Source organism: Leopardus geoffroyi, chromosome A2 (genome assembly GCF_018350155.1).
Source record: "Leopardus geoffroyi isolate Oge1 chromosome A2, O.geoffroyi_Oge1_pat1.0, whole genome shotgun sequence".
NCBI lineage: Eukaryota > Metazoa > Chordata > Mammalia > Carnivora > Felidae > Leopardus > Leopardus geoffroyi.
Window position 1 is genome coordinate 61,642,709 of NC_059331.1, and position 27,567 is coordinate 61,670,275.

General features: G+C 63.8%; 1 protein-coding gene across 11 annotated transcripts in view; it reads right to left on the bottom strand.

Annotated features, from left to right (window-relative positions):
- Positions 1–2,776: 2,776 nt before the first annotated feature.
- CAMK2B (calcium/calmodulin dependent protein kinase II beta) overlaps positions 2,777–27,567 on the bottom strand; it is an 81,069-nt gene continuing 56,278 nt past the window's right edge. The window contains exons 6-23 of one of the 11 annotated variants that reach the window (XM_045494144.1): positions 24,240–24,312; positions 21,502–21,604; positions 21,345–21,428; positions 19,889–19,983; positions 19,609–19,731; positions 19,141–19,224; positions 18,487–18,529; positions 17,476–17,550; positions 13,277–13,314; positions 13,076–13,147; positions 11,813–11,857; positions 10,389–10,437; positions 8,735–8,815; positions 7,824–7,937; positions 3,693–3,768; positions 3,495–3,589; positions 3,063–3,297; positions 2,777–2,970 (exon numbers count right to left, since the gene is read on the bottom strand). In XM_045494144.1, coding sequence (XP_045350100.1) covers positions 3,065–3,297; positions 3,495–3,589; positions 3,693–3,768; positions 7,824–7,937; positions 8,735–8,815; positions 10,389–10,437; positions 11,813–11,857; positions 13,076–13,147; positions 13,277–13,314; positions 17,476–17,550; positions 18,487–18,529; positions 19,141–19,224; positions 19,609–19,731; positions 19,889–19,983; positions 21,345–21,428; positions 21,502–21,604; positions 24,240–24,312 — 1,483 coding nt within the window. In that variant the 3' untranslated portion in view covers positions 2,777–2,970; positions 3,063–3,064. The remainder of the gene's footprint in view (positions 2,971–3,062; positions 3,298–3,494; positions 3,590–3,692; positions 3,769–7,823; positions 7,938–8,734; positions 8,816–10,388; positions 10,438–11,812; positions 11,858–13,075; positions 13,148–13,276; positions 13,315–17,475; positions 17,551–18,486; positions 18,530–19,140; positions 19,225–19,608; positions 19,732–19,888; positions 19,984–21,344; positions 21,429–21,501; positions 21,605–24,239; positions 24,313–27,567) is intronic. The other 10 variants (XM_045494146.1, XM_045494145.1, XM_045494147.1 and 7 more) reach the window with 10 other exon arrangements.

A 27,567-nucleotide genomic window follows, 5' to 3' on the forward strand; every position in this document is an offset into this window, starting at 1 on the left:
ATTGTGCAGCCTTGTTTCATTGGTGGCCCTGAGCCTTGCCTTCAATCTCACTTGTGATTGTGGAAACGAGAAGTGGCCTTGGGTTTTGGGGCTGGACTGAGGGCATCAGCTTCTGCTTGCAGGACCTGCTGGGTCACAGGGTCTCCCGGAGGCCCAAGGAGCCTTGACCAAAGCAGGTACCATTTAAAAGTGATGAACCCAAGACTGTCTCACTGACCTCGCTTTGTAGTTCCCTGCCCACCCCATACGGGGCGCCCAGCCTGCTGGTCCTGCTCCGCACCCCAGGGCTCAGGGTCCTCAGGGCTGGGCAGGGCCGTGTGAGTGCCCCCAGGGAGGCCTGGCCTGGAAAGCCTCCTCGGATTACAGCTGATAGGTGAGTGGAGCCCTAGATACAGAGTCGGGGACTGACTGCCGCTCGCACCGGGGCCGTGTCCTAGATTCTCTGAGCCCCACTCTTGGAGCCTCTGTGTGTTCTCTGGCACAAACCTTCCTCCTGAGAACACCTGCCGGGCACCAGGAGCTGAAGTCAAGGGCCTCCTGTCCTAGTGGGCAGGTCTGGGGTAGCCAGAGGGGACCCCCTGGGGCGTCCTTCTTACCAGAAGACACACGAGTGGGGAATGTTTGGTGTCCAGAATTGTTGTGAGGCCCACATTTCTGTCCCAGAAAAGCATGAGGCATACAGTACAGACAGGCATTGGCAGGGCCTGGAGACATGGTGTGGAGGGGGGACTGCCCACGTTCGTTTGAGGGTGCACGTGGGCTCCAGCAGGCTGCGCGGGGTCTGTCTGGGAGGGCAGAGGGCCAGGAGGCCTGCAGCAGAACCAGTGGAGCACAGACCACAGCAGCCCCAGCCTGCCTGAGCCCAAGCGCATGTGCCCACGCGCTGCTTAGGTGTCCTCAGGCCATGTGGCCATGTGGTCACGCATTCAGACAGCCCTGGGGCCATGTGGTCCTGCTGCCTTGTGCTCAATGCTTACTCGGCCAGCACGGGCCGAGGGCGGGCGTTCCTGGGGGAGGCCCCACGTGGCTTTGCATCCTCACACCACAGGGGAATGGTGGGCAGCTGGTGACGTGTCCCTCCTGAGTGACAGGCCGGGGTCACAGATGATGGGGTAGAGCCCGCCAAGAAGAGCGGGAGTCGGGGGAGGGCACAGGGAAAGGGAAGGAGGGCCCTGGGATAAAGCCCCCAACTGCAAGTGGAGCCATTGGTCCTGTTTTTCTTTTATTTGCAGTTTCCCGAGACAGAACAAAATAATGATTTTTTTACACTTACAAGGCTCAGAAAGAAAAGACAATGAAACTCAGCAAAAGAGAGAAGAGGAAGGGCCGGCCGGCACTGCGGGCAGCCGGCCCTCCACAGAGCGGGCCGGCCGACGCCACCACACCTCGGACGCCTAGCTAGAGGAGCAGGTGTGGCTTGCTCGAAAGGGGTCATGCAAAAGAACTATCCCCCAGAAAAAATCCCCAAATTATCCCAGACAGGCAGCTCCGTGGAGATGACAGGTGAAGGGAGAAGGGAGGAGGCCCCCAGAGGGGAGGATGGCCGGGCCCCACCTGTCCACGGCGAGCACTGCCGCTGCCTGAGGCCCAGGGAGCCCAGCGGATGTTTACCCTGTGTCCATGGGTGGGGACAGCTGTCCTGAGCACAGCCGTGGACGGGCAGGTGAGTGTCCATTCTGAGTGTCGCTCCCCACTCTGTGCCCCTCCCTTGGCTTGATTTGTGGGGGAAGATAAAGAAAACCCTTGTTGAAAATGTGAATTAAGGGGGTAGGTGTTGGGGCGCCAGGTCCTGCGTCTCTTCCATCACAGCCCCTGACCACCCTGACCCGGCCGGCTGCCCCGGGACCCTGGTACTGCCACCTTACCACGCGGCCTGAGCCCAAGCTGCACCTCAGTGCCCACCAGCACTAGGGGCACCTCAAGATAGGCCCAGCCCGTGCTCTCCTCATCCCTGGGTCCCCATCACACACACGGCATCCTCCCTCAAGAGGCCTGGCCGGGGGTTCACTGTGCCCTGCCCCTTGGGCCCAGGGCGGCCCTCCCTCCCTCTCTCCCTCCCGTGGCTCCAGACCCAGACTCCAAAAGCACTGCCTGGAAACATCTGCCTGGACCAGTCTTGGCCTGGGAGCCCAGAGAGCCATGCACCTGCCTTCTGACCCCTCTCCCCTTCCTGCCTCTTGACCAAGTCCAGAGCCCCTCGTGGACATGCCAGCAGGGGGAAGGTCGGCAGAGGAAGAGGTGACCCTGAATGGGAGGGAGGCCAGCCCAGGGGCTCCCCTCCCGACAGGGCTGCAGCCAACAGTGTCCTCTCCACAAGTCTGCCAGGCGTGAGGTCTGACATTAAGGGGTGCCTCCCCCCCACCAAACCTCCTCGGCCCTGGAGGAACCAGAACTGGAGCCTTGGGCCTGAGGGGGCTTCTTGGATGGCTTGGGCGCCTGGGGGCCGGCCTGGCCTCTGCACTGCTCATCCATGCTGGGGGCATGAGAGGAAAGGAGGGGGACAGCCGTGCTCAGGTTCCCTGGGCCCCAGGTGGCCGACACTCCTGACAGCAGCCATGCACGGCAGGGAATGCAGACACCTGGGGAGGGGCGTCACCTAACACACACCGTTCCTCGGCCCGGCCCCTGTGGACACGTTCACTGCCCCATGGTCCCCAGGGGCCAGGAGCGGACAGACACATGGAGCGTGGGTGGGGGGGTGCCCGTCGGTCCGAAGCCCCACAAATGCCAGTGATTTTTACAGCTTTTTCCTTTTTTTTTTTTTTTTTTTTTTTTCCCCATTTCATCCAACATCAATTGTTTCTGTGGTTGTTGTCGTCTTGTTGTTAAAAAGAAATCACATCCGGTCTTGGTTTTCTGCAGACACAGGCACCAGGGGAGGAACGAGGCAGACACAAACATGCGACAGGCAGGCCACCTTGGCGGCCGGGCTCCAAACACCGAGTCTGTCCCGCGACGCCGGCCGCGGCTCTGAAAAGGGGCGAGAGTGGGTGGTCAGCCCTGCCCCCGGGGGGGCATGCCCCCCCCCCCCCGCCCGCAAGGCCAACGCCAGGGACACCCACCTTCACTGCAGCGGGGCCACGGGCGCGCCCGAGCAGTGGAAGTGCACGTTCTGCCACTTGCCGTCACGGCGATGCCACACGCGTGTCTCCTCGGACTGGCTGGTGCGGGGCCGGCCCTGCCCGTCGATGTACTGCGTGAGGCGGATGTAGGCGATGCATGCAGCGTCCTCCCCGATGACGTGCACGTGCGGGTTCAGTATGGTCGTGTGGATGGGCTTGCTGTTCTTGGCGAGCACTATGGCAGGGGGCGGGGACGGGGGGGGCCGCTGGGCTCGGCGCCCTGTGCGCCCCGCCCACCTCCCGTATCTGCCCCACCTGCATCCCTACCACAACGCCCAGCCCAAGGCCTTGTTTCCGCCCGCGCCCCGCCCACCGCCCGTCTCCGCCCGTCTCCTGTATCTGCCCCGCCCACCGCTCGACCCCCTCGCTCACGGTTCTCGAAGTAGAATCTGTGGAAATCCATCCCTTCCACCAGATTGCCCAGGGCTTCAGGCTCGAACGAGGTCAGGCCTGGGTCACAGATTTTCCTGGGGGGCAGACCCAGGTGAGGAGGGGCCCCGGCCACGCCCCGCCCCTCCCTCTCGCCGCGGGGAAACCCACCCCCCAACCCAGCCCAGACGCCCGGCTCACGCGTAGGCTTCGAAGTCCCCGCTGTTGACCGCCTCGATGAGCTGCTCCGTGATCTTAATGACCTCCTGCTTCCGCGCTGCGGGGACACAGCCGCCCAGTGACCGAGGGCCGCCCCAAGCAGCCCCGCTGCGGGCCTAGAGAAGGGCGTCTCCAGAGCCCACCTGCCTCTCCTCCCCGGAAGGGACCCAAATCCATCCAGATCGGGCCGCGCCCTCCGAGGCCCCCAGTGCCCTCCCCTCCCCCCCCCCCCCCCCCGTTTCCAAGTCCAGCTATGCTGTGTCACATACAGCATCTCCAGGCGACAGACGTACTCCCTCCAAGGGACCACGTGTCTGGAGGCCAAGGGGAAGCCAAGCCTGCCATAACCCACCCTGTGGTACCCCCCATTCCTGGGCCGCATCCGCTGGGCCCTCTGCAGCTGCGGCACTGGGTCCTGCGTCCCGGCTCCTGCCACCTGGATGTGGCTCACCAGCCCTGCTCCAACCCGTCACATCTTTAGGAATGTCCACTAAAGGACGAGGCCAGGAAGGCCTGGGGGCTGCAGGGTGAGGATTATGAGCAAAAGCCAGGGCATAGGGCCATGCGGGTCCAGTAGGGAAGTCGAGTCTGTGGGTCTCTTCCTGACTGCCCGCTGGCCTCCACCTGTTCCGTCCTAGCCAAGGTGAGGGCCCCCCCCACTGTCCCCCCCCACATTTCCCGTCCAGCCAGTGCCCCCCATGCCAGAGCTCTGCCTGCTTGGCCTCTGGCCTGGCCCCCAGGGTCCCCTCCGTCTCTTTAACTACAACTTATTTTCATGCAAACTATTATAAACATATGGAAGAAGTGGACAATAATATAGCCGCACACCCTGCTGATTCAAACCAGCACAACTTTCAAGACAGCTGGGAAATAAAACCTTACAGGTATACTTGTGAGTGACTGTGTTTCCCTAAATTTTGTTCTTCACCCCCTTCCCCAGAGACCGCCTGTCCTGACGCAGGTGCTTAACACCCTCCATGCAGATACACACCGGAATACACACGCCGTGAGCACGTGTGCACAAACATCACGGTGCTCTCTTAAAGCAACAGCGTGCTGATGGTAAACCTCGGATGCAGCAAATGCACTGAAGGCCGGGCCCCCTCCCCACAGGATCCCTCCCAGCTCTCTGCCCCTGGAGGGGGGCGTCTGTCTGCAGGTCTCTATTCTTCAGCGAGTAGTACCCCTGGGAACAGCACATGGGTGAGCTGACCTGCGGGCCAAGGTCCCAGCGCACAGACTGCAGGGTCTAGAAGGGTGAACGTGGTATCCTGAAGCATGTGCCCACAGCCCTGGAGTGAGACTGCCCATTCTCCCTGCCACCAGCACCCACAGATGCCCACCTGGAGGGTGGACGAGCCTAGGCGGGCCTTGAGTGCTGCACAGGTTCTGGACTGTGAAGACACGAGGACCTCCATGATACCTGAGGTGTTGGGTGCACGTATGGGCTTGTGTGTCGTGAGAGGGAGGGCACGTACGTCACGTACGTCACATATGTGCGTGTTCGCACGTATAGGTTCATACGTGCGCTGCCTTGCAAGTTTTTCCTACCTTGACAAACCCTCTCTCCAGGCCCAGCTGACTTCTGCTAAGGTCCCATTTCCACCAAACTCTGTGCCTGGGGTCCAGGAAGATGGGCTGCAGGCTCATTACCCTAAGGCCTCATGTCCACCCGTGTCCACCAGCAAAGCTCTGTCCCTACACACGCCACTCTCTGTTCTCAGTCTTGGGCTCCCTGGGCAGGGCAACATCGGACATTCGAGGTCCCTCTGCATCACCTGGCTTCCCTCTACTTGGGCGTTTCTGCTGCAGGGATGCTATCCACCCTCCCAGGTTCCTGTCACCTTAATGGAGATGGCTTCCCACTGAGGCCCCAGAGCTGGGCACCCTCTGCCTGAGGATGGCGGTGCCTGCGTGTTCAGACACCCGACACCCGCTAGCCTCCCTCCCCCACAGAGAGCACCCCACAGAGCCCGCAGCCAACAGCCCTGCCGCTGGGGCTGAGCAACAGTTCCTCTGTCTCATTCCCAGGGCACTCTGATTTACGGTCACTCCATGCTACGGCAAGTCAACCTGATCTCCCACTTAACGAAAGAGTATTGGGTGTTTTTAAACAAACTATAATAAAAAAAAAATGAGAATCCGCAACAGGGAAAGTATTAAGTAAACAGGAGAGAGTCGGGGCACGGCACAAATTGTGGAGCCTGGTGTATGGGAAACAGCTGCCAACCCATTCTGCAGACAGGGAAGGCGAGACTGCCGAGGGGCTGCTGCCCAGACCCAACCCTGGCCCGTGGGGCGTGCTGCATGAGGGGCTCCCCAGAGGAAAAGCCTCTGAGCAGAGCACAGTCTGACCATCAGCAGGCGACCCTGGAGATGGGACTGTGGTGTGTGGGCAAGGGTCTGGTTTGGGAGGGGTGCCAGAGGTGAACAGGAGCCCCCACACTCCTTCTGGCTCTCCTCGGGCAAGCTCACAGGCCAGGGAGGCCAGGCTGCTGGCAGAGGGTCTGGGGGGGCCCCAGTGACTCCAGACTGGCCCTAATCCACATACCCTGGCATCTGCAGAGGTACCGGGAGCGCCAGCCACACCAGGCAGGCAGCTGCACAGGATCAGCCTGGATTGGGTGTAATCCCTGATTATGGAGAACAGGGCCTGGGCCAGTGGGTACCGACCCCATTTACATAGGAACACAGCTGGCAGGCACATTCCAGGGAAGGAGAGGACCCAAGACCCACAGCGGGACGGCCCCTGCAGCCTACGCCCTCGTGCTGGGAGAGGCGGACAGTGGTCCCAGAGTTGGAGATGGGGGCACCCCATCAGAACCTTGAGAGCCAGATCTCAGCCCAAACAGTCCCTTCTTTGGGCCTATGTGACTCCCGTCGTTCACCTGCAGCCCACCCAATACTCAAAAGAGCCAGGGTGCTGAGGACAGGGGGAAGGGCACATCTAGAAGCTAGGAGCCTGGGGGCACCTGCCCTCAATCCCCCTAGCGCTCACCCCTCCCCCACCAGTCCTGCCACACCAGTGGCTGCAGGCCCCTGGCACCCCTCCCTTTGGCTCTGCTCCAGGCCCCTTCCTGTAGTCCCCACGTCTGTAGTTTGGTTCAAGACGGACCCCCAAGGTCAGCCTGCCGTGCTCAGACCCACAGCACGTCCTGTCCTCAGAGCCCCCAACCCGGTCTGCTGTGCAGACTCCGAAGGCAGGTGGGCTGGGGTACTGTGGCAGGCACCCCCACCCCCACCCTGTGTGCACCTCTCCACAAACCCAAGCCTCAGCTTCTGTGATCCAAGGCCGGGCAGGCCCAGGGAGTGCACAAATGGGGAGTTCTGACCCCTCCCCAGGCTCTGCTGTGCACCTACCACAGCCCTGCCCCCTCCCTCACGAGACCCCTGGCCAAGCAGGCCCGCAGAGACCTGCACCTGCCCTCGCCCCTCTGGCAAGTACAGACAGCTCCCTAGGAGAGCCACTGCTGCCCGAAGGCTGCCCCTGTGCCTCCCGACACTGCTTTGCTTGGCTCCCCCTCCTCCCTACCCTGGCCCTCAGGCCTGGGCTGGGGGTGGGGGAGGTGGGGGGGGTGGGATGGGTGGGGTGGGGGCACAGGGTCTGCCAGCACTCACCCAGACACTCCCCAGCCATGCCCGGCCCCTGGCCCGCAGCCTCTCATCCGACAGCACCTCCCTGCATGTCAGTCCCTGGGCAGGTTGGGGGGGGCTGTGGCCCTGGGCTGTCATCCACCCCTGTAAGCGATCCTCACAGCAGTCGGCAGACGGGCTGGAACAGTCGGCCCCTCCCTTCCTGCCTGGGGGGGGGCAGCCCAGTGCAAACCCCCCCCAGCAACCGACACTGCGTCACATGGGCCACAGATCACAGGCGCAAGCCTCTAGTACACCCCGACTGTTTCTGATTCTTTCCTTCACGACTGCCCATCTGCAACCACAAACTTGGTTTCTGAGGCCAAATGCCACCTTCATGGGGAACTCCCTGTGCCCCACTTTCTGCCCCCACAAGCTGGCTGCTCCCCAGAGTGAGAGGGCAGCACACCACAACTGGGGGTCTCGACACCCCTGTGAGCCCCCAGTTGCAGCCAGGGGGCCACTCAAGGTGCTACTTACACAGGGTGGGCGGGGGGCCTGGGAGAGCCGAAGATGGGCAGGATGGGGGGCCCTGGACTTCCAGAGCCCCTGAGCCCCTCTTCACTGTGTTCAGGATGTCAGAGAGCCTGGGGGCTGGGGTGGAACAGACCAGACGTGAACAGGGAGCAGGTGGGGAGCATGCAGGACAGAAAACTGTGGGCTAATGAGCCAAGCCAAAGAGAATAGGAGACAGAGTGGGACGTAGAGGGGGCATTGGGAACATAGGGGGACAGAAGGGGGAATGTGGAGGAACACAGGGGGATGTCGAGTGATGTGAGGGGTACTGGGGGGTGTAGGGGGATATGGGAGGACAAGGACGGACATGGGAGGACAGGGAGGGTGAAAGTGGACAGGGGGAGGCTCCAGTAATGCCTGGCAAATGCACCTGTCTGCCCATGGCAGGGCGGTTGCTGTGGGCAGAGGAGGGTGTCCTCCAGGGAGGACAGAGAAAGCAGCCCAGCGTGGAGCCCAGTGGAGAACCCACGCGGGCAGGAAGCCCAGGCCTTTTCCTTCTCAGTCCACAAGCCTGTGAGCTGGAAGAGCTTCTGCAATAGCTCCTTGTCCCTAGACTCCCTGGGGCCCGCTGGGTGCTCAGGGCAGGGGGCGCCATGAGGTCACAGTGACTGGGAAGGTCAGGCAGGCGATCCAAGGAAGGCAGGAAGCACAGTGGGACCCCAGAGGGCCCTGCCCAGAGCTCAGGAGACCCTCTGGGGCTGGACCGCAGTGCGGGAGGGAGGAAGGCTGGGAGCTGCTGGAGGAGTTAGTGCCAGATGACCAGACAGGCCCGGACAGTTAGCCTCCGGCAACCTGGCGGGGGCAGCCGAGGCCGTGCATGGTGGACGCAGGGGCCGCTGAGCAGCAGGGACAGCAGGCCTGGGAACACTACTTACACAGAGTGGGCAGGGGGCCTTCAGCTTCCAGGGCCCCCGAGCCCCTCCTCGTGGAGCTCAGGATGTCAGGGACCCTGAGGGCTGGCGTGGACAGGAGGCAAAGCGTGAGGTGGGGCAGAGAAAGCAAGGCCCTGCTCTCTCCCGCCCTGGGACCGGTCTCAGCAGCAAGAAGCTGCTGGGCAGAGACCAGAGTGGGGCCTTAGCCCACATGGAGGGCCTGCTGAAGGGGCAGAGGCAGCCAGAGGGGACCCAGGAGGAGCACTGCTCCAGAGAGACAGGGCCTGCAGCAGGGGCCTCCTGATGCAGAGAGAGCAGGGAGCTAACAGGAGGTGGAGATGAGTTGGGGGTGTGTGGTTTCTGAGCTCCCCGAGCCCCTCCTCATGGAGCTGCTCCTCACTGTCAGGAACCCTGGGGACTGGGGCAGACCTGTCAGGAACCCTGGGGGCTGGGGCAGACCGGTGAGATGAAACTGGAGACAGGTGGGGACACACAGGAAAGAGAGGACAGGGAATGGGACAAGGACCCCGGTGGGGTCAGGCTGAAAAGGCCCAGACACAGCTCACAGCGGCCCCAACACCAGGTGGTGGGGTCCAGAGGCAGTGGGGAGGCGGGAGGCGGGACTCCAGGAGTGCTGGGAGGTATCCAGACCGATGACCTTCAGTGTGCGGGAGTCTGCCCTGTTTCCTGGGGCTGTGGGGGTCTGGGCTGGGAGGAGGCTGGCCAGGCCAGGCTCTGCTGGACCCTCCTGCAGGCTTGGGCCATCCAGGCCCCCACATGGCCAGACAGAACGGCAGGCCAGAGTGTCGGGGAGGCCTCCGTGCTGACGGTTTAGGCCTGTGTCTGTCTGTCTGGAGAAAACACACAAACAGCCACTCTCCCTTCATCCAAGGGCCTATGCTCCCCTCTGTTTTCGGGTGTCACTGCATCCCCCAAACTGATAGAATGGCTGGCCATCAGGCCCTGGGGCAGCCCTGAGGGGTGTGTGAGCATGTGGCTGAGAGGATTAGGTGGTCTGGCGTGGCTGGGACGCCACATCCCCTCCCTGGGGATGCTGACAGGGTGGAGAGCAGAAGAGGGGTGCCTGGGCACACGGAGGGCGCTCTGCCGCCCTCTGAGGCCCAGGCATGGTCACTGGCCTTGCACAGAGTGGAAGCCCAACCCACCCACACAAGTGGTGGAAACATCCAAAACCCAGAATAAGCCCCCTTGTTGGTTATCTACTTATCAACTACCAGCTAAGCAAGATCACAAATATAAGGGAATTTAACAGAAGTTGAGCAAATTCAGCTCTCAAGGTGTTCCCCACAGGAACCGGTCCTCCGCAGGGTGGGAGGCCCCTTGCTGGTCAGGGCGCCAGGGCCGGAGACTGCCCCGGGGCCGGCCCATCTGCCAGCACGCCCTGGTCAGGCTCCCGCCGACACACCGGCTCGCAGACGCCCCGCCCCCACGGCTCACCCACCAGCCACCTCGCGGGCGCCCCGCCCCCATTGCCCACCCACCAGCCAGCGCCTCGCAGACGCTCCACCCCCTTGCCGGGGCCCCGCCCCCTCGGCCCACCCACCAGCCCACGCCTCGCAGATGCCCCGCCCTTCGCAGACGTCCCGCCCCCCACGGCCCACCCACCAACACAGCAGAATGCGTGCGACACTCGTACCTTTTGTGTCTTCGTCCTCTATGGTGGTGTGGGTGCTGTCCGATGACTCCTGGGGACACACAGGGACGCAGGAGGTCAGGACGTGGCCTCCACGGGCCCTGGAGGTGCCCTCCCAAGGCTGCGGGGCTCCAACCCAGAATCCCCAGGGGCAGGGCAGGAGCTTCGTGCCGGCCCCCAGGGGTCACCCATCCCCTGGGCTCAGCCACTCACGTCCCCAACAGCCCAGGGACGTGACTGCACCTTCTCCCGACAGCACACGCCTGGTAGAAAGACCCTGTGCTCAGGGTAGAAAGACTCTCTTTAATAAGCCAGGAAGATGGGCCCTTTAAAACTCCACAATACTGGTGAAGAAGAAAGGTACCCACAGCCTGTGCATTTTGGCAGACAGGGTGGGAAGCTTCCAGAAGGCCCTCAAGAGCCTTGGCCCGGCCCAGGCAGAATGGAGCTGCACCCACACCTCCTTCCCCAGGAGGGGGCCTCCTGCCCCTTAGGCCTCGACTGTCCAGCATCACTCCTCAGGTGGCCTTAGAGGGCAGCCAGGCAGCCCCACACCTGGGGGCTTGCCGCCCTTCAGATAAGAAACCAGGTGCTGTTCACCTGTTGCGCGGTTCCCAAGACGCTGGCTTGCTCCTCAGAAAGAACCATCTTAACGGAGTTCTGGAGGGCCCCCTCTGGCTCCCTGACTGAACACACTGCTCTGGGCCCTGCCCAGAAGTGGGGGGTCTGCAGCCTGGAGGACCAGACGGTTGTCTAGAGCCCCTTTGCAGGGAGAACAGGAGCCTCTCACCCCAGACACAGGGTCCAGAGACACCGGTCCACAGTCACAAGGAAGGAGTGCACCCAGGCCCTTCCCAGCACCTGGAGTCTGGCTTGGTCCCCCTGATCCCGGCCCACAGCCAGCGTGTGGGGGGGCCCTTTGGGGAACCCAGGCCTGGGTATGTGCGTGTGGGGGCGAGGGGTGCTGGTCCTAGAAACAGCTCAGCCGCCCACGTCCCTCCCGCCACCCTAGAGCCAGCCCCTTCTCTGGCCCGGGCAGGCGAGGTGCCTATGCAGCAGAGATGATGTCAGAGCGGGAGCAGAGAGGAGGCAGGTTGCCTCAGCAGGAAGCACAGGGGGCACAGAGGTGTGCAATGGGGGAAGCCAGGGGCGTCTGAGCTACTCCCTCCCCCAACCGCCCCTTCTCCCCTGGGACCTGCGTCTGAGACCACCCTGCGCTCCTGGCCCCTGGTTGCCCGGCGGACAACATGAGATGTAGACCTTGCTCTGGGCCTTGGGCAGCTCCAGACGTGTGGGGCTCACTGTACACCTGCCCCCCTACTCTCAGCACAAGTGCCCCCCAGGGATCACCGTCCCAGACATGCCCCCCCCTGGCCTGCCTCCTGCCCGAGCACAGGCTCCTAAGGGGGGACGGGGTGTGGCAGTACCTTGATCCCGTCCACAGGGTTATGAATGACGGTGGTTTGAGGCTCCTACAGAAGAAGGAAGCAGAGGAAGGAAAGAGGGAAGTGAGCAGGGCAGGAGGGGGTAGGGGAGGAGGGCAGCGGAGCCAGGATGGCAGGAGGCGGAGCGGGCTGGGGAGGCCAGGGTGGGCCCAGAGGTGGGCAGAGAGCAAGCGTGTATGCCCACAGAGTGTGGGAGACAGCATGGGGGCCCCGGGCAGGAAAACAGGTCCTCCCCTCCCTTGGCTGCCCCAGCATGGTGGGGGCACGGTTTTGAGGATGTCATGGGGGTGGAGTGGCACATGGGATGGACAAGGTCTGAGACGGGGCTGGCTGTGTGGGACCCTCCCCTCCTGGACTGAGGCTGCCCCCACGTGTGAGATGGCCATCTGGCAAACCCAGCCTTCCTGTGGGCATGTGGGGCTGGCTCCCAGAGGTGGGCCTGTGGCCCATGGAAACACCACACGTGCTCTGAGAAAACTCAACCTGTGCGCCAGCAAGCCCCAACAGGCCACCGTGGGCACACAGCTCCACCACAGCACCCCTACTCCACCAGCTGGGGCGTCCCCTGGGCAGGATCCCCCAGGCAAGGGCCAGAGCCAGAACCCCCGGGCTTCTCCCTCCGGGCAGCCACAGGCCAGCACAGCCACGGATGTGCATCTCCCTGGCCGCTGGGGAACTTGCGGGCCACGGCCTCTGATGGGAAGGTACCCCGGCTGGATCTCCACCAGGGAGACTGCCAAGGGCTCCTGTCTCCCTCAGATCACTGGGTGGGCTCCGAGGCCATGACCAGCCTCACCCATTCTTTCCCAAAGCCCCCACATCCTGGACGGCGCACCCATGCAGCACCTGGGAGGTGTCTTCCCGGCAGGCCACGCCCCTGCACAGTGTCTGCCTGGGCACTCTGGATGGGCCTGCCGAGGGCGGAGGATCAGAAGTGCCCTCCACCCTGGGCCTCGCCTCACTGGCCGCCTGAAGGCCTCTCATTGCTGACTCAGAGTCCACCCGGGCGGGAGGCTGGGCCAGTCTCTGGCACCTGAGGGAGGCTCCCGAGCACAGCCCCAGGACCGCCTGAAAGGGGCTCAGCCCTCATTTCACACCGAAGAGGCAAAGGGGGCTGGAGGACCAGGCGTCCACCAGAGACAGGCCGGGGCTGGACCCCACCTTCACCCCAGGCCTCTGGACAGGTGGCCACCACATGGCCGGGGTGCGAGAGGGCCGGAAGCAGGGGGCTGAGGGGCTCAGTACCAGGGCGGCTGGAGGGAGTGTCCCCTTAGGGCTGGTCACAGCTGCACTGTTTTTGGTGCTGTTCGTCTGGGGCTGTGGAGAGAGGGAGAGGAGGTTAGAGGGACAAGGGGAACCTGCCTGGCCTAGAGGGAAGCCCTGCAGGGTGGTGGGGTAGGGCCAAGCAGCAGGGTCAGGGCTCCCCCCAGGGCCTAGCGCACTCACCTTCACCACGTCCGCTTTCTTGTTGAGTAAGCTCTTGGCTGCTGCATGAGGACAAAACAGGCAACATGAGCAAAGGGCCTGGGGCCAACACCACCCAGCCCTCAGTGTGAGGTGACCTCAGGGACCGGCCAGGCTCTGGGGGCCCCCAAGAGCAAGTGGGCAGGTGAGTGACCCGAGGTCCTGAGGCAGAGTGGCTTCTGTGGCCAGCAGGGACAAAGCAGGCCTGTGGGCCATCCTGGAGAGGCCCGCCCAACACCCTCATCCCCAGGACAGGTTCCTTCTCCGGGCCATGCACCATGACCCTGCAGGACACAGAGATCCCCCCACCCACCAGGGCCCCGCCCCAGGTAGGAACACAGGACAGGGCACCAGGGTGGGGTGGGGACATCTGTCTGCTGTTCTCTGTGTTCTTGGGCAGGGGTGGTGGGCTGTAACTGGCCACCCAAGCAGGGAGGGGCTCGTCCCAACCCCAGGGGCCTGCCTGCTCTCAGCCTCCTGGCCCCTTCTCAGCCAACAGGACTCGGGCCCCTGGCTGTGCCCCCACCCCCCGGCTGAGAGCACCCAAGGGGCTGCCTCATTCTTCGTGAACCAGTCCTGGCCTTGCTCTGGCAACATCGGTGCCAACACGGGCCTCTCCGTCCACGCCTGAGGACCCTGGGCTCTGAGTGGGTTCAGCAGGATGATACCCTTGGGGGAGGGTCCCAGGCTCCCACCACCTGTAGGATTCTGGGCAGGTGGCCTGTGTCACCCCACTTGACCCCACAGAGATTGGGGCAGACTAGCCCTCACCTCACTCTCTCCTGTGCGAGCCCACCCTGCCCACATCTGCGCTCTCCTGAGTGGTTAGTTTTGATGGTGGAACCTCGGAACACAGGAAGTCAACTTACCTCACAGGAAGGGAAAGGTGAGGACAGAGTAGTGAGGAAAAGAAAAAAAACAGGATTCGTATGGTCAGGTCAGGGTCCGGAGTGCGGCCCAGGACTCAGCCTGGTCCTGTCCACCCCACCCACGCTCCCCGGGGGCAGACGCCGGAGGGGTAAGGTCCAGGGTGGTCAAGACCCCCGCCCCCCTCCCCCCCAGCCAGCCCTGAAGTGGAGCCGCCAGCTCAGCGGGACCAGGGTGGTCCCCAGTGGGCCTGGCCCAGGACCCCTCGCTGCCAGGAATGTCCCTGGAGAGACGCCCACTCGGGGCTGTGACATCAGACCCTGTGAACGCTTGGGCCCAGAGAAATGCAGTGGTTCTCAAAGTGGGGTCTCCACGCCAGTAGCATCAGAACCACCCAGGTCCACCCCAGACCTCTGGGCGGGGCGGGGCGGGGGGTGGGGGGGTGGGTGGGTGGGTGTGGTATCCGTTCAGTTGTCATCTGTCGTGGAGGATCCTAACTCTGCTTCACTTTGAGAACCACCGTCAGGTCCCCAGTGCAGCAGCCAAGGGGGATCCCAGGCCTTGGGCCGCTGCCTGCTAACCACCTTCCTCTCTGCAGTCACCCATCGCTGCCCTCTGGGCTCTGGGCAGGGACACAGGTGACTGTGCTGGGCCAGAGGGCGCTGTGAGGCTGTTGGAGAGCCACCCTGGGTGCAGTGTCTGTTCCCGGCCCTCCCCCCACAACCATCCTTTCCTCCCCCAGGATCCAGGGAGCAGCATTGCACCACAGAGCCTGCCTCCTGGCCCAGCTCCGTGTCCGGTGGTCCTCATTCTGTGAGAGGTGTCTTGGGGTCCCAGTAAGCGAAGGGACAACAGGCCACCCCTTTCGTTGCCCCCCAGGCCTGCCTGCTCTGCGTCTCAGCCTCCCGATCCTGGGGAAGCTGGATCAGAACTGTGTCCTGATGCCCTGCCAGCCGAGACCCAAGAACGTCCCAGCACCAAAAATGCCACCTTCTCGGAGCCACTTGCTGCGGCGAGGATCGGGGAGGGGTGGGCCAGCCCTGCACACGGAGCCCTGGCTCCTGACCTAGTGATCAGCATGGCCCCCTTGACCCACACTGACCTCAGCAGTCCGCTCCCTTGACCCCCCACCCCCACCCCGGCGTCCAGTGCGCAGGCAGAGCCCAACTCCTCTGAAGTGGGAGTCATGCGGGGTCCCCTCCTCCTGGGCCCACCAGCTGGGGGTGGGTCTCCTCCAGGGGCCAGGAGAGGAAGGCCCCCAGCCCCTCTGAAGGCGCGCGCATCAAGGCAGGTGAGCAGGCAGGCAAGCTGACCCCGCACCCAAAGTTAAGCCGGGCCCTGCGGCACCCTGTGGGCTCGGCATCAGAGCGGTGCAGCCCAGGGCTGGCTCGGCGCCCTGAGGAGATGCGGTCGGCACTGCCCCCCCTCCCTGCCCCCACCCTGAAGCCAGGCCCTGGGCGGAGGCAGATGGAGACCTTGGGACAGACCTGGGTCTTACGAGGGTACTCCCCTCAGTCCCTGACTCAGTCAAATCCCAGACTGTGCTACTCAACACGGCAACACCCATCCAGGGACTCGGACGGCTCCACCAGGGCCCGGGCTCCGGAAAGCCCGACAGCAGACACCAATCCTCTCACCCAGTTCCCAAACCCTGCCCCCAGGAGCCACCTCTAACCAGCATCTGCGAGTGTGGGCGCAGCATGGACTGGAGCTGTGCCCTCCCTGGAAGCAGCTCCTGGAAGAGTTCACAGCTCCATCCAGATCGGTTCCAGGTCCTCGTCAACCCCCGTTTACACTGGCACTCGAAAGCACAGGCTGTTCCCTCTGTGCCACGGGGGCCTGAACAGGCGCCCCAGAGCCCTGATAGATACACAGAGACCTTCTGGCCCACCCACCGGGGGTCCTCAGGCCAGGCCACGGTTGCCCCCTCCTGCCCCCTTCTTGAGGAAGGCCAAGACACTCCCATGAGCCTCAGCATCTGTCTCTACAAAGACCCCCAGGGCTCCTCTGGCCCAGGTGCTATGTCCCCCAGGGGGCCGCCCCCATGGAGGGGCAACAGCCTTGAAGCTGAGACCCCCCCAGCCCAGTGCCACTGGCTGAGCTGGGCTGACCTAGCAGGGGGGCCCTCAGCCCACAGGGCGGGCCCAGCCTCTGCCCCGTCTGCACACCAGTCACCCGGGACAGCCATGCTGGGCTCCGTCCTCATGCATTGACCGCGCCCGGGACACAGCGGCCCTCGGCGCCCAGGGCACTGCACATGCACACGGCCTCATGCGGTGCACATCCACTGCTGGCAGGCGGGCTGCAGGCAAGGGCCCTCGGCAGATAGCAGCCAGAGGTCTCACTCGCTGTGGCTGGACAGCAGCTCTTCCCCAGGAGCGCCTAGGTTCCCTGCTCCCAGCTCTCCTCCCCTCAACCGCTCTAGAAAGGCTCTGGACATTAAGCCAAAGACATCCTTCTGGGTAGGGCCTCGCCTGCTGGACAGGTCTGCTGCGCTCACAGGAGGGGCACGGACCCTCCTTCCCCAGGGCGGCCTTCCCCTGAGCATCCCATGGGGTGGTGGCTGGGAAGAGGGGCCCTCCAGCTGGGCAGGCGGGGCTGCACACCCGGCAGGGGGATCTTGAGGCAAGAGCTGGGGTGGACGGGGTGGGGGGTGAGGCCTCCACCCCGCCCCAAGGCAAAGCACAAGGCAATGGTAGGACGCCAGGCCCCGCAGCTCCATCCGGGGAGTCCTGGGATCGGCCCTCAGCTGGCTCCGTGCACCCTAACCCTGCCCACCCCCGGTTCACGCTGCTCCAGCAGCAGGTCCTGGGGTCTGCCAGCCCTTGGGGCTCTGGCTAAGGTCACAGCTGGGTGGTCGGGGCTGGCCGGAGCGGGTGACAGGGCTCGCGTGGGGCAGGGTCTCTGCCTCAGTGCCTTTTTCCCTGGGACCCCCCATTCAGGGTTCGGACCCAGCAGCAACCCTGAGGTTTCTTATGGGCAGTCAAGGTCACTGGGAACGAGGGTCTTGACAGACAAGTGGGGAGAGAGATCAGAGAGCAAAGGGCTCTGACCAGAGGGGTCTCCTGACCCCCAGACTCAGGGGCCAGGACCAAGATTCAATGAAATGAGTGTGGGCGGAGACACGGCTTAGGGGTCACCTAGCCCGGCCCCTCCTTTAGCAGGTGGGGTCTGAGACCCTCCTTGTGGGACCTGTGCACAGCGGGAGCGGGGGCTCCCGGGGCCTCTGGGGTGGCCCTGGAGGCCCAGCCGGCAGCTGCGTGCAGCGAGGGGGCTGCGTGCCGACAGGCGGGACCCTGGTCAAGAACATCTACCTTGTTCCACCAGCCCCATGGTGGTGCCGGAGGCCGCGGTGGACATTGTGGCTGGAGCGGTGGTCTGTCTGCCCACTGTTAGCACCGGGTTAGAGACGAGGGAGGGGCGGACACAGACGGGGCGGGCAGGGGAAGGGAGGGGGAGAGACAAAGGAAGCAGAAGAAGATTAGAGTCCACGGTTGGGTGGCGAATGGCTCCAGAGTCCCGTTCACAGGAGAGTGGGAACAGGACCCAGACCAAGTGACAGTTGGAAAGCGTCTGCCTCCTTTCTCCTTAGAAAACCCCCGCGGGGGCTTCTCGCACCCACTGGGCGGGTGTGCGCACAGAACAGGTCCTATTAGTGTTGGTGTGACAGCATGCCCCCCCTTCCCTGCAGCAAAAGTAACAGGATGGGGTGCTGAATACAAACGGACAAGAACGGACCCCAGACGCTCCCGCACCCGACGACGCGGGCGACAGACAACCACAGGACAGCCAGAGGGTGACCTGCCCCTCAGGGAGACGCTGTGCCCAGCGGGCCTGCCGGGGCCCCTGGCCTTGGGGTCGCTGACAGACCCCCTAGAACAGCCGCACGCTCCCAGCCCCACCCACCCTCAGTGCCCCAGGTGGGCGGCCGCCAGCATGTCCAAAGCTCAGCAGGGAGGTCCCGGGCTCTCCTCTCCCCTCCCACACACAGAACGGGTGCTCAGAGGGTTCAGGACAACAACGAGGCCACAGAGGTGCCGACCAACACCCGGACAGACACACAGAGCTGTGGCCCAGGTGGCAGGCAGCTCAGACACTGGGGCGTCAGGCGAGGACACAGAGACCCAACACGCAGGGACGGGGCCAAGTGGGGGTGGAGGGCGGACCCCGGGGTGTCGCCCATGGAGCCCAGGCCTCGCTGCCCTCAGAGGACAGAAGGCCAGGCTGCTGAGCAGTGGAGGAGAAGGGCCATCGGGGTGAGAGGGGTGGGCCGTGGACCACAGGTCGGTGGTGAGCCTTCTCTTCGGGGCGAAGACTGTTCTCACCTGAGAAATTTCTCGTGGCCAGCATAGTGGTGAGGATGGCACCCTGCGGAGAGACATATAGCTGAGACCAGGAATCCCAGCCCCGACCTCAGGCTCTGGGTGCCCGGGCAGAATCAGGGTCACAGCTTTGTACACACAAGACTACAAAAGTGCCAGCTGCATGGCCAGGCCTCCTTCTTGCAGAGCTGAGACAGCGGCTGCCCACTGACCACAGCCCTCCTGCCTGCAGTAGTGCTCCGGGGAGACCCACGAGGGGCTGGCCTCCCACAGGTCAGCCCCCTGCCACCTTCCCCCGACCCCCAGGCACCAGCTAGGGTGCTCTCCTCACCAAGCCCACTAGGGTCTGCGGCTGGCTGCTGGCTCACACGAAAGCAAGCAGCAGCGACCAGGTGCACAGCATGCCCTAGGGGGCACTTGGCCCACGGGCAGGCTCTGTGCACCTCCAGTGTCACTGTCATGTGGGGGCTGAGTCCACCTGGCACGTCTGGTCTGGGGTGGTGCTACGGTCACTGGGACCCCTATGCCTCCCCTTACCAAGCCAGCCAGGACCCCTCTGGCCTCTCTGAGCCTGGGGCTATCGAGGGCAACACCCCCAGGGGGGGTGGGGTCAGCAGGCAGGGGCCGGTTGGGGGGGGGCACTGGGCCGGGTCTCACCTTGAGCTTTCTTCGGGCATTGAACTTCTTCAGGCACTCCACAGTCTCCTGCCTGTGCATCATAGAGGCCACAGTGGAGCGTTGCTGTGGAAAGAGGGGTGTTAGCTTTGCACCTGAGGCGACTCGAGATGGGGATCAGGGAGAGGGACAACAGGGCCGTGGCACCTACGGGGGCCAGCAGGAGGCCATCCATCCCAGCTGCTGCATGGCCCCAGTGCATCACCCCTTACAGCCTGCCTGCCCCCACCTCATCCTCACCCTGCTGGCACCCCAGACGGCTGTGTCCCCGACCCATGGCCCCCTGGCTTGTCCCTTGTCAGCCTCCACGCTCTGTTCCCTTACATGAGGGATGAGGCCTCTCTACCCCCAGAGCCCCGTCCTCCCAGAGACTGAGGCCTGTGCCGTGCCCAGCAGACCAGGGGGCCCATCAGAGGTAAGGAGCGGGGTCAACGCGCTGGGGACACTTACGCAGACCCACGGGTGCTTCAGCGCCTCGTGTGCGGTAATGCGCTTGGCGGGGTTGATGGTCAGCATCTGGTTGATGAGGTTTTTGGCTTCAGGAGTGACCGTGTCCCACTCGGGGGATGGAAACTAGAAAGAAAGCAACACGTGGGAGAGCCTGAAGCCCCCACCCCAGGCAAAAGCCCGAATTCTCCGAGGAATCTCATCCAGGTCATGATTCTGGGGAGCAGGTGGTCCTGCCCATTCCCTGTCCCCCGCACCGACAGGGCGGGGTCCCAGCACTCACATCGTAGGCCCCCGCCTTGATCTGCTGGTACAGCTTGTGCTGGTCCTCGTCCCAGAAGGGCGGGTAGCCCACAAGCAGGATGTACAGGATCACCCCTGCGCAAAGCAGAGCGCCGGCCTCAGGCTGTCGCCTGGCCCGCAGCCCCTAACCCTGGAGCCCTCGCCCTCTCCCAACCACCGCCCAACCACCGCCCAGCCCCACCCAGCCCCCGCCCCCACGCAGCCCCGCCCTCAGCCCCTTCCCCTGCAGGCCCCAGCCCCGCCCCCACCAGCACGCAGCCCCGCCCCCAGCCCCTACACCTAACACCCGACCACGCAGCCCCGCCCCCAGCCCCTATCCCCGCAGTCCCTTCCCCGCCCCCATGTAGCCCCGCCCCCAGATCCTACCTCCAGCCCCCCAGCACCCAGCCCCTACCCCTACAGGCCCCCGCCCTAGTCCCCAGCCCCCACGACCACGCAGCCCCGCCCCCAGCCCCCCAACAACCACACAGCCCCGCCCCCAGACCCCGCCCCCACGCAGCTCCGCCCCCAGCCCCCCGCTGCCCCTACCCCCGCCACCACCACCACGAAGCCCCGCCCCCAGCCCCATCACCAACCCCGCCCACCACCACGAAGCCCCGCCCCCAGCGCCTACTCCCAGGCCCAAACCGCCAAGTCCTTGCCCCCACCCCCTATCCCTGCAGTCCCCAGCCCCTGCCTTCGCCCCCGAAGCCCCTGCCCCCAGCGCCCACCACCACGCAGTCCCACCCCCAGCCCCTACCCCCACCCCAAAGCCCCCGCCCCGCCCTCGAAGTCCCTGACCCCAGCCCCTACCCTCAGGCTCCACCCCCGCAGACCACCAACCTCAGGCCCCCACTCACTAGGTCCCCCACCCCCGCAGCTTCCCGGAACCCCTCAGCCCCCACTGGTGCCTCACCCCCAGCCCCCCACTAGGCAGCCCCACCCCCACCCCACACTCCCCAGACCCCACAACCCCTACCTGAGCCCCACACCCAGCAGAGCCCATCCCTGTGCCCTTGGAACACAAGTGCAGTGACACACCAGTCAGGGCACACTGCTCTCCCCACCAGGGGACAGGGGGTCAGAGGCCCAGCTCCTGCACTTAACAGCTGCGGTGTCCTTGGCCTTGGCTGCGATGGGGACCCTGCCCAGAGCTAGTGAGCCACATGAGGGCACTGGGGTCCTCAAGTGCCCCCCCCACCCCTGAAGTGTCACCTCAGGTGCTCAGCTCTGCAGGGGATCCTCAGGCAGCCCTGCCAGAGTGGCCTGCACAGCCCCCTACCCCTCCAGCACCCTGCCATCCTTGCACTCAGGCCTCTCACTGGGGAGGTGGGCTTCTGTGAGTGGGGAGGGGCCCCCTGGCTGGGGGCAGCCCAGGGGCGGGTCTGGCACAGCCCAAGTGGCATAGGCCCATGACTTCCTCCCCGAGGCCCCACCCACCCACACGGAGGCCTCACCGCACGCCCAGATGTCCACTGGCTTGCCATATGCTTCCTTGCGCAGGACCTCTGGGGACAGGTAGCCTGGCGTGCCAGCGAACCCTGCAGACAAGGAGGAGAAGTGTGAGGGCTGAGGTGGCAGCTGACCCCCACCCCTGCCCACCAGGACACTCACCAAACCACGCCTGCTGGTCCCCCTGCACCTCGATGGCCAGGCCGAAGTCCGCCAGCTTCACTGCAGCCCCTTTGCACTTGCTGGCCAGGAGCAGGTTCTCAGGCTGCAGGGAAGGCGACGAGCCAGTGGGCGTGTGGTTACACCCGGGGCGTCACGGAGGGAGCAGTTTGCAGGCTGCCCTGTGGGGGCCACCCCGGGCGTGGCTGACACCCTGTGACCTTCCCGGGGACAGAGGGGAGTGGGCTCACACCCAGGGAGGCGACCGTACTAAAGGCACCCTACAAGTCCTAGCAGGCAGCATCCCCACCCCATGCCCCCATCTGGGCGCTGAGACATGGTGGGGGGCTGCCTGAGGATGGTGACCCCAGAGGGCACGGAGGAGGACCACGGGCCCCATAGCCCGGGCACCTCGGAACATCAGCCCACCAAGTCCCTCTGGCTTGGCTGTCCCACCCCCAGGTGGGACAGGCCTGTCGCAGGCCCCGTCCCCGCCTGCCTGGCCTCAAGGAGCAGCAGCCTTGCTCAAGCTGAAATGACATTCGTCCCCATCCCACAAGAGCACCAAGGGGGCTGCCGTCCTTGACTGGGGACACGTGGCCCGAGGGCCCAACAGGGTCCCTGTACACTGAGTCCTGTACACAGGGCCCCTCCCGTCCTGGCCCGGCCACCTCCCGCGGTGGTAGCCTCTGGACTTCCCCATCGGCGACCAGGCCAGGGGCTCCTGGGGCCCTAAGCCCCCTCACCAGGCCACCGTCCCAAAAGGCAGGCCCACTGAGACCACATTGCCATTTCAGGGTAAACACCACCCACACAACTGTGTAAACTCTGCTTGTAACCCTGACGTGTTAGATCGTGATAAGAGGCCCTTGGAACCCATGAAGGATGCTGCCCTGTGGCAGGAACCAGGGACCCTCTGGGCTCCATCCCTACAGAAGACACATGACGGGGACATGTGGCCCTGCCCACCCAGCACAGCCTGGAGGCCCCTAAACACCTTCATTTTGCCCACGTGAGCCGGGTAGGAGACCCCCCCACCTCCTCCTGCACCCACATGAAGCAGTCTGAAAGAGCAGGGGCACAGCTGTGGCCGGCCCGGGGGGTTGACCTGAATTCCACAGATCAGAGAGAACAAAACCGCACTCCTGAGAAGCAAGACTTAAGTGAGCTTGGTCTCAGGGAAGGGCTGGGGATCCTGGGAAAGGAGGGGGATGCAGCAGAGCCCCGCCCCCTGCAGCCCCTGTGCGCTCTCCTCCCTCCCTTCTCCCCGCCTTGGCTGAGAGCAAACCCACCATGGCAGGGCCTCTGGGGCTCTGTCCCAGTCAGGAGACCAGGAGGCAGGGCCCTCTCCAGAGGAGGGCACTCAGCCCTTCACACGTGGTGGGAGGCTGAAGGGTGCTGTTTGCCCCCGGGGTCACAGCTGGGCTGTGGGGTGCACTACCGTGGCCCCAAAGATAGCTATGAATCATGAACAAGGTGGGGATGCATGCCTCCAAGGGATGCTGCTTCCCACAAAATACGGTGACAGAGGGTAGACTCATGACAAGGCAGGCCGGCAGCGCAGGCACAGAGGGCCACAGGACCATGTGGGACATGCAGAGAGGGGGTCCTGAGCCTGCTCCTGGCGGGACCTCGTCCCCAGAGCAGCGCCGCAAAGATCAGCTCACACACACACACACACACACACACACACACCCTAGTATCCCAAGAAAGGTGTGACCCCGTTCAGTGTGAGCACACATTCCATGGGAAGGCTGGTCTCAAAGGCCACCTGGGGACTCTCTGCAGGAATGACAGGCCCACGCCCACCCCAGAGAAAAAGCCAACAGGAACACAGCTTGGACAGACTAGGAGGCAGGGGAGGGGGAGGGGGAGGAGGAGGGCTGCTGTTCCTCCTGAGGCCATGCTGTGCCCTGCAGGTGACAAACCAGTTTGCCTAGAGCTGAGCCTGGGGCAGCAGAGACTTGCAGCCTGGGCTGGACATTGGCAGAGAGCAGGGAGGCCGGCCCCTCACCCCTTGCTCCCTTGGCATCAGCCCTACCTGCGTGCCCCACGCCAGGTCTGAGCCTCACCTGGAGCCCAGAAAGAAACACCCCAAGTAGACATAGGCTGATTTTTGACACCTGCCCTCTCTCAATCCTGGAGCCTGGAGGGGTCTGGAGGGACGTGTGCAGACACACGCATGCATGCACACATACACACACCTTTGTGCTCACACATGCATGCACACACACACACCTTCATGCACACACACCTCACACACATGCATACGCACACACGCCTTCACACACACACACACACGCCTTCATGCACACACATGCATGACACACACACTTCACACATACCTTCATGCACACACACGTATGCAAGCACACACATGTCTGCACGCACCCACATGCATGACACACCTTCAGGCACACACCTCACACTCATGCACACACACACCTTCATGCACACACACCATCACACGGACACGCATGCACACACGTGTGCAAACACACGTACATGTGAGCACACGTTTCTCCTGCCTTTGTGCACACATACTCACATACCCACACAAGTACACACATGCACACCTGTACACGTTCTCACACACATCTGCTCATGCACACACATACATGCACATGTCCCCACACACACAGCATTTCCTGGCATGCTCACTGCTCCTCCGGGGTCTCCTTTTGCAAGACATGCAGGTACAGACAACAGACACCTGGCACAGAGCAGGGTGGGGGACTCACCTTGAGGTCCCTGTGGACGACCCCCATTTGGTGGCAATGGAGAACCGCCTCCAGGATCTGCTGGATGCAGTGACTGTGGCAAACAGCAGGGTAATTAGTGAGAGTGGCCTGAGGGGTGGGCAGGTGTGCATGGCACTGGGGTGGGGTCCCCTGCCTGGCCGGCTCACAGGGGAGCAGGGAATCGAGATGTTGCCTGCCATATAAGAGAGGAGACGCCAGCCAGAAGGGGGCCTCTGGGGCTCCTGCCTCACCCCCACAGGTCGGCACAAGGCATGGCCAGGCCCCCTTCACCCCTCGCCCTGCCTTCTCCTCTGACCAGGCTCACGGAAGGGACACTCAGAGGAAACATCCCTGTTCTGGGGGCACCTCCCCAGGCGCATGCCAATTGAGCCTGACCCTGAGCCAGTGGCCCCTGAGAGGGAGGCCAGGGCTAAGCCCACACCCTGTCGGGCAGGCTTGCAGGGGGAGAGGAGGAGAGGGCCTCGCTCTGTCCCGGGCGGTGCCGACACTGCGGCCGGTCGTTCAGGTGTTGGAGCAGGTGCTGTTCCAACAGCCCTGAACATCCACACAGCCGCTGGTGGCTCAACTCCGTAGCAGCCTGGGGGGGATGGAAGCTCTCCTGGCACAGAGGCAGCCCAGCTCTGCCCAGAGCCCCGAGCCAGGGAGCAGTCTGGGAGGACTGGCTGGAGGGAGAGGTCAGGGCTGTTCTCAGGCACCTTGGACACCTGTGCTTCAGCAACACCACTGCACACCAGCCCCAGGGGACCCCGCCCCCCTGCCTCTGTGCACACAGCACCTTGAGACCTGGGCCTGCCTGCTGCCCCCAGATAGCCCCAGGTGTCCGGACAGTTTCCAGCTGCCCCCAGAGCCAGGCACAGGCCACCGGGAGCCTACCGCCCAGGGTCTCAGTCACAGCCCCTCTGGGTGGGGGTGAGTGAGGGATGCAGATTGCCTCAGAACGCCTCCTGCCACGGCTGGACCCTGACTGAGGGTCAGCTGGAAGGGTCAGCTCTGTTTTCCTGACAGTAAACTCAGAGAGGGGGCAAGGGACCAGATCTGCTCCTCAAATAGCTCTGGCCACCTCTGGAAATCATCCGCCAGCTGCATAAAAAAGGAAACTTGGGTGTCCTCCTTGCAGAAGCCAGGCCCTTGGACCCCCGATGGTGACAGGTTCCTGAGCTTTGTGGGGGTCAGAAGAAGCCGGGGCCAAAGCTGTGGGCCACAGCCCCCCTCCCATGTCCTGACTCTCCTGCCCTTGTGTCCTGGGGCCTCTTGTCCCTATGTCCTGATACGCCTGTCCCCGTGGCCTGGCCTAACTCACTCCCAGAAACTGCCTCCTTGTTCTTGTGACTCACAAAGCCCTCATCTGCCTGGAGCAGTCCCCTGTGACCCTCATCCCTGTCCTGGTGGCACCAGGCCCACATCCAGCCACCACCAGACCCTGTTACTGCAGCCATGGGCTCAGCCCCCATGGGCTGACCTCCCACTGCAAGCTCATCCGGGAGACCTAATCTGCTGGCCAGAGCTTGGCTATGAGGTCTGGGAAGCTCTCCTGGGCCCCTCTTCTGAGGTTAAGGCACGCCACCAGCACTTGCCACTGAGGCCACCTAGCCAGGACCCAGGCAGGGGAGGACTCTGCCAGCCTCCAGAGACCTGCCACCCGGAACGTGTGTGCACGGCGCTCGGCCGCAGGCCCCCAGACTCCCACACGCTGAAGCACCCACTCGGGGCGAGGGAGGCCCCTGCTAGACTGGCCCCATCCTGTGCTGCTGCAGCTCGGCCTTGGCTGTGAGTCTGTGTGCCCAGCTGTGTGCCCTGCCCTCCCCCAGTGCCCCAGCTGAACTTACAGCCCACAGCAGGTGTTTCCTGGGCCCCTGGCTGCTCCTGCAAGCCCTGGGTGACCTGGCTTCAAGCTCAGACCTCTGGGATCACTGCTTGTCTCACTTGGGGTCTGGCCCATCTTCCACTTTCACCCTCGAGACCCTTCCTGGATCTGACCCTGGACAACACCCTGTGGACTCCCCCATGCTGGTCACCCCCCTGCAGCCACACGGCGGCTGCGTCCTCTGTGTGAGTGTCTCTGCACTGAACTGTGGCCTCTGTGACAGTAGAGGTGTGGCCCTTTCCTCTGCACTGTGTCTCTCGCCCCATCCAGCAGAAGACATTCCGAAAACATCTGTTGGAACCACGGGTCCATCTGCCATAGGACAGATGGATGATGTTGGCTCGGAGGGGGTAGGCTCACCCCCTGCCCTCCTCCTCATCCCCTCTTGGGGATGCAGGGCCCAAACCGTCGCCAGAGATGTGAGACCATAGCGCCTGAGCTGGCACAGTGTCTGTGTCACCCCAGGACCATCACGGGTCTGACTTGGCCATGTGGCTGAAATCAAGGCCTACAACTCAGGACAGACCCTGCTCCAGGGGCTTCACGGCCACCCTGATGGAGAAATGGAAGGGCAGGGGTCCCGGGTGCTCAGGAACCAGCTGGCTAAGCACACCGCGTCCCCGAGAGAAAGCTGTGTGGGGCCTCCCCGCCCGTGCGGCCGTGCCAGCCGGTGTCCAGGACCAACGCGGGAGCTGCCTCCACGGCCTGCAGACGCCCGTTCTGGGCAACCCTGCCCTCTCAGGGTTTCCGGGGACCGCACACCGGCCACCTCACCACTCCCAGCTGAGACCATGGCCGTGGCGGACATGAGGTCACCTGGCCAGTCACGAGGTCCTGTCTGCCTCCTGCCTCGGCTCACATTGTACCATCTTCCTCAGAGGGCTTTTCTGTGGTCAGAGCTGTTCTCAAGTGCATTCCAGATGCTGGCGGAGTCCTGGCCGCTATATTCTCAGGGTCCGGGCTCTGAGGTCACCCCAGCTGTGCCCTTGCCACGCCCCTCCCCCTCGGGAGCCAGAGTCCCAGGGGCTCTCATACATCTCCCAGGAGCCACACAGCTTTTTAGGCTTTTAAAAGCAGGGTTCTAAATGTTCTGAACTTTGCTCTCCCTGCTCTGAAAAGAGACCCTTCAGTCCCCACAAACCACCAAGTCAAGATCTGACTTCCTCCCCAAGACCAGTCTCTGGCCTTCTGGATTAGCAACTCCTCCCGGGCTCCCGCCTCCTGCAGAGACTGGACACATTACAAGCCCCTGGAGACGCTGGGCTGTGAGCAGCTCGGCTCTGGAGGTCCCCGGAAGGGCTGCCAGTTAACTTGCTCGGGGCCGGAGCTCCGTGCCCACCCCATGCGGCTGGCGTCTTGGGTCCCCGGCCCCTTTCGGTGGCGGGTCCCCCGAGAAAAACAGTCGACACCGCCGCCCTCCCAGGACGGGAGCTTGCCTCAATC